Genomic DNA, 8,891 nt, shown 5'->3' on the forward strand with positions numbered 1-8,891 from the left:
CATGAAATTGAAAAAAATCTGGAAAATTTGCCACGTTGGAAAGGCGCCCGCTGCCGTGGCCTAGGTTTCTCACTGAAAATACTCGTCCCCCGGCGGCACCTTTTTTTGAATTTTCTTCCTTTTCAACGCCGTTTTTCGGGGATTTCGGATTTTTTTTGAATTTTTTCGCAATAATATTAGGAAAATAGATAAATTTTAACACATTTTAATGCAATAAAAATTTTTGGTCGGAGTCCCCCTTTAAAGCAATCAAAAAATAGTTAAATGACAAAATTTTTATCATAATATCAGCAACATTCTATCAGTTGATAGTTTTTTGTTACATCTTTTACATCTTTTACAGGAACTGTGATAATCTGCCGGGTCGGCTCTAAAAGAAGACCACATTATACGTTCACTTTGAGCTCGATTATCTCAGTTTTTATTAGAGATATCAAATATTTGGCAAATAATAAAACATTGTTAATATTGTGATAAACATTTTGTCAGTTGACCATTTTTGGTTATCGCTCATAGGAATCGAGATATGCAGGCTCAAATGGGACGTATAGCTTCTATATGAGCAGACAGAGTAGGTTAGGATATAGTCAGAAGTGCGCTTCAAAGTGTAATGTATGTATTAAAATTTGAATTATGAATTCCCAGCTATCACTTTTTAGTCTCAGAGAAATTATTCCAGACACTTTGGTTCTCGTCAACCAACCAGGAACCGATTCATCAACGCCATTTACTGGGGATTCCGTCGCTGTCAATTCTGGCTGTGCTTCTATGATGATGGTAACTCTACAGCATCCTAATACTCAATTATTCTTCAAATTCAGAAGTCGAAATCGATGTGGAGGACCTTCTATCCAACCCATTCAACACCCAGCCTCCAGGACTTGATCAACTGGTTCAGTTGACCGGATTCGATCGGAAATGGATCATGTTCATGTATCGGAACTTCAAGCAGGTAGCCTTCCCTGAATTTGAGTTTCCGCACATAAAAAATGTCTTTAGAAGTGCTCAAACGGGCGAATGACCGAGTCCCAATGGCGCATCGTCTTTCGTAGTCTATTTCCGCAAGCCAACGACTCTGCATTTGTGGATAGGCTCTATTCAGCAATCATCAAGAACAAACAACATCAACAGATCACTTTCGAGGACCTTATCATTTGTCTTTGGGAACTTTCGGATGACGGGAAGTCGTCAGAAATGAGCAATTCGCATATCAATCCATCGTCTCGTGCTCAATTCGCATTCCATTTGATGGATGTGGAGGGAAAGGTTTGTTCGGATACCTGTAATAGAAGGGTCCCTAACTTTGAGCCAATTTATCTCGGTTCCTTTCAAAGATATAGAAAAAGGTGTCAACTGATAAATTGTTTATCATAATATCAGAAATGTTTTATCAGCGGACGCATTTTTAAAATCTTTCATAAGAGCCGAGAAAAATTAGCCCAAACTTAACAGTGTGGGGAACCTTCATTTGGAGGCTTTACTGTAGTTTTTCAGGGCCGAGTTGACGAAGCCGGTTTCATCAAGTACACACGCTGTGTATTCGCTCTGACTGCTTCTCACCAGGTCATTGATGCGGTAACCATCGGACTACCAGCTGGAAGCATCTATAGATCAAAATCGGCAGATGACGATTTGAAGCCGTTGTCTCCATTGATCGCTAGATTCTCGGCGAAGAGATTCAAGGTGGGTCAGCTTGCCCAAGGCTTGCTTACCCTTGATCTCAATTATCTCGGCTCCTTTGAGAGATATCAAAAGTTTGTCAATAGATAAAATGGAGCCAATATTATGATAAACATTTTATTAGTTGACATAGTTTTGATATCTTTTGAAGAAACGAAGATAATTAAGCTTGAAGTGCAAGTACCGTATTTGTTTATTAGAGACCCACTACACTTTGAGCTCCATTATCTCAGTTCCTATATAGAGATATCAAAAATCCGTCAACTGTTAAAATGTAGCTGATAATATGATAAATAGTTTATCAATAAAAAATTTTTGTTACCTTTTGTATGAACCAAGATAATTGAGATCAAAGTACAATATACTTTTTCCAATCTTCTCATTTTCCAGGAACTTGATGAAGATCGTGACGGCTACATTACCGTTCGCGATATCGAACGAGAGATTGAAATCCAGCAAAACGAAGCAATCTGTCTAAAATCTCTGAAAAATTTCACAATTCAAGAAGAAGAGGATGATGAAGATGTGGACATAAATCCTCTACTCTCGCCGAGCACCAGTGGCGGTTCCAAAAAGAGGGACTAACTAACACGACTGCTTATTAAATCTCCTATATTTATTCTCTCTATCTCTTTCGAAGAAATAATATCAGAACAACATTATTATTTAGTATGTATTATGCTTAATGCAAAGAAAGATGTAAAGAAAATCTAGTCCAGTTATCAGAAGAAAATATCTGAACGATAATGGACAATTAATAGACGAAAAGAACATTATCTACAGCCTAAAAAAGAACGAAAAAGAAGAAAAAAAAACGAAATGCCTGCTGCTGGAATCGAACCAGCGTCGCCACGGCCACAACGTGGAGTACTAACCACTATACTAAGCAGGCCAAGAGTGCCAGCGACCAGTTGGCGTATAAGAAAGGGGGAGACGCGGAGGGCTGCGTGAGCAGGGTGGGGGCATTATCAGTAGTTGTAAAAGCTTTTACGACGACTTCAAATTTCAGAAAATTAAAAAAAGTTTCCAATTAAAAGATTTTTCTGATAGTTTTACTATCATATTGTGGTTCCTATAGATTTAAGCCAATTTCCTCTTCAATCGTCTTCTAGAAAATGTCTCCTAGAAGGTCACACTTATCTGTTCTTCCTACGATTTTGATATATAAAAGGGATGTATCCAAAAACATTCTAAACAAGTTCCCATGAAACAAGTACATCTCTTTTCTTTTGTTTTGCCTCATTCCCTGTCCCTCGCCCCTATATAAAAAGACTAATCAGATCCAATTCCAGCAGTTGCAAATCTCTGAAAATGGGCTGGTTCACTGATTTTGTCGGATATTCTTCTATTCTAACTTCAGTACTTGTTATCACTTGTACTCTGGCCTACATTCCTTATATGCTTCATAGAATGGAAGCTATAACCGAGGCATTGAAAGTCCATAATGACGAATTTTTGGTGCTGGAGACTGAAGCCAGAAGTCAACTTGGAGAGCTTCGACACGATTATCCTAGAATCCGAAGAGCCACGAATTACAACAGGAAGAGACAGACCGGAGAATGTCGTAAGTATGCTTTTTTGCTTCCGCCACCGCCTCAAACGGAAGGCTTCCGTAGTAGAGGGCGGCGCCGCTGGTCGGCCGACATATCTACGTCAACTGGTCGCCTGTTCTCTCGGCCTGCTTAGTATAGTGGTTAGTACTCCACGTTGTGGCCGTGGCGACGCTGGTTCGATTCCAGCAGCAGGCATTGTTTTTTAAAACGTTTTTTGGAGTTTTTAGGAATCGTAGATAAGGCTGAAAGACTTTTTTCTGTATTTCGAATACCGACCAAAGTTTTTGTTGAATTAAAAGCTGTAAAGTTACAGTACCGGTCAATAAGATATACAAAAACGCATTTTTTTCTGTTGGTTTTCGGCATTTTCAGGACACTGGAGCTCGGCTTTCAAGTTCCCAATCACTTTGAAAATTTCGGAGGGTGTAAAACTGACCTAGATTGAAAACTTTGCATTCAAAACATTTTTCGAAAATTTTTCATTTTTCAGCTATTTGCCGATTTCTGAAAGAGACCTGTATTTAATGTTTTCAGCACAAAAATCACTGAAAATGGTAGGAAAAAAAATCTGAAATTCAATTTTCACTGTTTTCTACATTTTTGAGCTCATTACCAGCTTCAAAACGAGCCCAAACTCGACTAGGCTCCGCCGATTTTGAAAATTCACCTAGACACGCGACGCACGACCGCGACGCGCTGGAAAAACTAAACTTGCTCATTTTCAAGCGCTAGACAGATGAGATCTCTAAGAAATTTGAATTTTAAAAGATAGGGGAAGTTTAAGCGAATATTAAAACTTTTCGAAAATTTCAAAAATGATTTTTAGCTAATTTTTAATGATTTTCAGCTGTAGTTTTACTTGGTTGAAGTAATCGGAAGCTTGACATCCAAGCTCCAGATTCCTGAAAATGGTACTTTTGAATCTGAAATATTCCAGAATGCGATGGTCAGAACGTTTGCCCTGGCGGACCAAAGGGACAACCTGGACGTAACGGAGAGGATGGAAATCCAGGACAACCCGGGTCTCCAGGAGAGCCAGGAACCACTGGAATCACTCCACCAACCGATTACGCGAATGAGAAATCGTGCCGCCAGTGTCCACCCGGACCACGTGGACAGCCAGGATACGGAGGACCACCGGGACCACCAGGACTTCCAGGACAACCGGGACACAATGGAAACTCTGGACGGCCTGGAAACAACGGACCAATGGGACAACAAGGAGAGTCAGGACGAGAAGGGCAACCTGGAAAAGCTGGTGGACCAGGATCTCCCGGCAGAGATGGAATTCGGGGATCAAAGGGATCTACTGGAGACAAGGGACCAAATGGGCCACCTGGACAGAATGGACCACCAGGATGGGCGGGTCGAGATGGAAACCAAGGACCACAAGGGCCACCAGGACCACGTGGAGAACCAGGAGGTCCAGGCACTGATGGTTTCCCAGGATTCAGTGGGAATCCTGGACCGGATGGTGTGCCAGGAACCGACTCGGGATACTGTAAGTGTCCAAAGAGAGGTGCATTGGCAAGAGCCGCGTCGAGCAAGATATATTAAATTTTTTAATGGAAATAATAAAGCATTTATTAATTTTTTAATTAATTTTGAACCGCTTGTATAATAACCCGAATATTAAAAAAGCTTCTAAAAATATCAAAACAGATATTTATCATATTCCAATGGTGTATAATCAGATGTGCAATTCAGCACGTAGCCGGGATCATTGTGATACTGATGGTACTGTACCTGAAAATTCGTATTTTTCCTGGAAATCCAAATTTCTGAAATTTTCGAGACCTACCGTAACCATATTTTTATAGAACTCCTCATTGAATGCATCGTTGACTTGACCCAAAAACGTTCGGTTATAAATGAGCTCGGCTGTACATTCCACAATGGAATAGTCAAAAGCGGGAATCATCTGAAAATGTCAAATTTGAATGGGGTGGCCTAACTTTTGTAAGTTGGGTTTTCTAGGCCACCGAGTTAAAATGGCCTAGAAAACAAATCAGATGGATTACAGGTCATTCCTAGTCAATTCCTACATAATGGTGGCCTAGAAAACTCAAATTGCAAAAGTTAGGCCATCATGTTAAAAGTTACCTAGAAAACACACAAGAGTTATGTTAACCTGAACAAGGTGGTGGCCTAGAAAACTAAACTTGCAAAAATTAGGCCACCATGTTAAAATTGCCAGGCAAAAAAGGTGGTGGCCTAGAAAACCCAGTCTTGTGGAAGTAAGGCCACCATGTAAAAGTGACCAAAAAGGGAGAAAGCAATGTCATCAATGACACTCTGATTTTTTTTCGAAAATTATATATTTTTTTGAAAAATTCTCAAAAAAATGTTCACTGATAACTCCTACCTTGTTAAACATGAGGGCCGGAATTCCAGAAACCCCGCGAAAATCTTCAATTCCAAAAATGCACAACTCATTTCTCACTTTTTTCGTAGCACACTGTTTTGAGCTGCCTTGTGCCCAAATGGAGAATCTGAAATTTCATAATGGTTCAGATTTTATGATGCATGGATTCTGTGCCTTGTGATTCCCGGAACTGGAACATCCTGTTTCAGACATTCATCAGTGAAGTGTCCTGGCATTCCGAGAGCCGGATTGATATTCAAGCTAGTGAGATATTGCTCATCGCCACCGTATTTCTGGAATATTGAAGGGCTATTAGAACTTCCTTCCTCTAAAAAACCTACTGATTGATTCCACTGATCTATGAAAACCGAAAGATCAACTTTTCGCACCATCCACTCTACAGTATCTCTTGAAAGACTTCCTTGAACATATCCTGTTGAGAATTTCAGCTCAGAATCCAACACCTCCTTGCTGATAGCAGAGTCTAAAGATAAACATTTTGAATTCCCGCCTGCCTGAATCGCCTACCATTCCCAAACATTCTCAACTCTCTTGGTGTCCATTTCAACTTCTTATTTCTCCTTTTTGCAATCTCTTTAGCCATCCACAGATCGTTGGCTCCATCGAGAAGCTCAAAGATTCGATCTAGTTCATATACTGATTTTGTGATAACGTCGTGTTGTTGAAGAAGCATTAGATAACTCCAACCGGGTCGGGAGATTAGTTCCTGCATGCATTTATAGTGTGCCAAGTTGTTGTTGTGACCTTCGCTGTCATAGGACTCGGTGGCTGAACAGATACTGTGTTTTCTAGGCCATTTTGATATGGTTCTTTCTAGGCCATTTTGATATTTCAACTTTCACGAGTTGAATTTTTAAGGCCCTGTCGTACGAGGCTCAGAACCACACCAGGTGAATACCACGTGAATATTACTTCATAATTTACCATGACGACCTAGAAAACTCAACTTGCAAAAGTTAGGCTCAAATTTCTAGTCCATTTCGATCTTCTGACCCTACTTGTTTTCCTTGTCTTGCCTCCCAAATGCCCCGTACACGATATCCCGCACTTATTGACCTTCACACGTCTACCACCCATACATTTACGTATGTGTATGTTCTCTCACGCATCATTCGGACACGACCCCCTTTTCTCCACATGGAAAACCAGTCTATATAATGTTGCCGTATTCCCGCCTAAAGTCCAAAATCTTCGGCGTCCATCCACTGTTGCATTATTCTCAGATTGTCCTAGTTTTTTTTTCTTTTGCGCAGAATTTCTTTTTCACAGTTTTAGTTATGTACTTTCACAGTTTTAGTTATGTACCGAGTAGCCCATTCCTAAGAGTACATTAATTTCAAAATGTCATACTTGAAACGTCTCCAGCTGTTCATTCAATAAATGTTTTTATTTTTTTACAGTGACAGGTTTTCAAAATAGAAAAGCAAAAACAAGGACTACGTTGGAACATCAATGGAAAGGCTCCCTTACCGTCAACGTTGAGCCCGTATATCTCATTTTCTGTGAAAGATATCAAAAAGTGGTCAATTGATAAAATATTGCTGATATTATGATAATAATTTTATTAGTTGACTACTTTTTAGTGCCTCTCAAAACCGAAATAAATGAGTTCAAAGTGCACGTATAGGGTAGGCTTCGTTCAGGATGGGAACAGTCATCTTTGAGTCAATTTATCTCGGTTCATGTAGAAGATATCAAAAAGTTGTCAACTGACAAAATGTTTATCATAATATCACCAATGTTTTATTGATTGACTACTTTTTGAAATCTTGCATAGGAAGTGAGATATATTAGCTTAAATTTGACGATTTCGGGGCATTCTATCAGAGTGTTTACGGAGTTTGCTTGTCCAGAAGTTGAGGACGGTTCTTCATGGAGACAAATGACAAAAATGAATGAAACTTCATAATATAAACTATCGATGCCCTTTTAATAATTCAAGGAAGAGGAAATCGCAACATGGAGAAAATAAGAAACACCGGATTGAAAACAACCCAGGAAGTGTCCGTGTTCAATTGGGAAAAGAAAATTGCATTTTGTAAAACTTTTTTGTCGATTTTATTTAATAAATTATGTACTTTTTATCACGATGATCATTAATTAAAAGTTGATATGGCAATCCAACAGAAATATGTGTACTTTAGCATGTGTTAAAACGCGGTCAAGGTTGGGGAAGTACTCCTTTTGATGCGACACGGGAGTGTCTCTCCCACTCTCTCTTTTTCTCTTTTCCACTTTTTTTGTATGGCCAAATATACGACACACGTTTTCTGACAGATTTTAATATTTTAAACCTGTAATAGAAGGGCCCGCACACTGTCTTTTGTTTGAGCTCAATCACCTCAATTCCTATGCAAGATATCAAAAAGTTTTCAACTAAAGAAAGTTTCATATTATGTTCAAAAATTTATCAGTTGACAGCTTTTTAATATCTTTCACTGGAACTGAGAAAAATTGGCCCAAAGTTGAAAGTTGAGTGCTCTTCTATTACAGGTTTCACAGTAACTGATTAAGGCTAAGCCTCAATATGAACATGTGAACTTCGACCCGCCTCAAAGTGTAGTGAACAGGGAATTGTCTGACCGACTTCAATTTTGATATTATCAGTTTCTTATCATTATCACTGACTTTATTACCCCCATTTCGGTGCCAACACTAACCGCTACATAAAAACAACGCATATATTACACTTTCCACAATTTTTCCTGACTTTAGCACTCACCAGGCAACACTATAACATTTGGTAGACACTCTGACAGCTTTCTCATTTTCTCATGAAACTCTTCTGGTGATTTTTGGTCCACCGCAAAGCAAAAATAGTTCTGTGGATGGTAGGAAACTTGAATTTGCTTTTCGATGAACTCATAATCAGTGTACACAATTCTGGCGAAAGCTGTTCCGGATAACTTGAGAGGGTCAAAGTGTAGATGGTGTGGGCGGATCCTGGAGTTGATTGCCGGGCATGTCATGTTGAGATAAGGGTCCGGGATTAAGGGGATTCGCGATCCACCGGTTAGGGTGGAGAGGTAGTCCTGCAATTTGAATCTTTGTAGAAAACGCTAGGCTTGTAGCCTCCTTAAAAATCCACTTGTTAGCATACTTGTAATCCGGGTCTTTGCCGGGCCTTCGCGGGCCTTGCCATAACTTCTTTCAGAATCAATGTTTTCGAACCAACTCAATTAGGTATGATAGAGCTCCACGAGTACTACAAAACGGTATTATTTGGAATACTGTATCTTGTATGTGAACAGAGCTCCAGAGCAAAAGGAACA

General features: G+C 39.6%; 3 protein-coding genes and 2 non-coding genes across 5 annotated transcripts in view; 3 read left to right on the forward strand and 2 right to left on the reverse strand.

The window, feature by feature from the left end:
• Positions 1–2,265, forward strand: part of CBG21361 — a gene marked incomplete at both ends in the record, with an annotated part of 8,468 nt that extends 6,203 nt beyond the window's left edge. Inside the window, 5 exons of the mRNA XM_002646904.2 lie at positions 680–777; positions 822–952; positions 1,000–1,266; positions 1,495–1,683; positions 2,071–2,265. Coding sequence (XP_002646950.2) covers positions 680–777; positions 822–952; positions 1,000–1,266; positions 1,495–1,683; positions 2,071–2,265 — 880 coding nt within the window. The remainder of the gene's footprint in view (positions 1–679; positions 778–821; positions 953–999; positions 1,267–1,494; positions 1,684–2,070) is intronic.
• A 235-nt stretch (positions 2,266–2,500) lies between these two features.
• On the reverse strand, positions 2,501–2,572 carry CBG28342. Its single transcript has one exon. It is a non-coding gene (tRNA).
• Positions 2,573–2,991: 419 nt separating this feature from the next.
• On the forward strand, positions 2,992–4,854 carry Cbr-col-72 (the record flags this gene model as incomplete). Its single annotated transcript, XM_045242900.1, has 3 exons — positions 2,992–3,244; positions 4,171–4,734; positions 4,778–4,854. The coding sequence occupies 3 exons, from the start codon at positions 2,992–2,994 to the stop codon at positions 4,852–4,854; spliced, it is 894 nt and encodes a 297-aa protein (XP_045097289.1).
• On the forward strand, positions 3,357–3,428 carry CBG28230. Its single transcript has one exon. It is a non-coding gene (tRNA).
• Positions 4,855–5,750: 896 nt separating the features above from the next.
• CBG21363 overlaps positions 5,751–8,891 on the reverse strand; it is a gene marked incomplete at both ends in the record, with an annotated part of 4,955 nt that continues 1,814 nt past the window's right edge. Inside the window, 4 exons of the mRNA XM_002646906.2 lie at positions 5,751–5,891; positions 5,940–6,082; positions 6,127–6,387; positions 8,342–8,651. Of these exons, the coding sequence (XP_002646952.2) occupies positions 5,751–5,891; positions 5,940–6,082; positions 6,127–6,387; positions 8,342–8,651 (855 nt within the window). The remainder of the gene's footprint in view (positions 5,892–5,939; positions 6,083–6,126; positions 6,388–8,341; positions 8,652–8,891) is intronic.

Source organism: Caenorhabditis briggsae, assembly GCF_000004555.2.
Source record: "Caenorhabditis briggsae complete genome, chrII, whole genome shotgun sequence".
In the NCBI taxonomy this organism is placed as follows: domain Eukaryota; kingdom Metazoa; phylum Nematoda; class Chromadorea; order Rhabditida; family Rhabditidae; genus Caenorhabditis; species Caenorhabditis briggsae.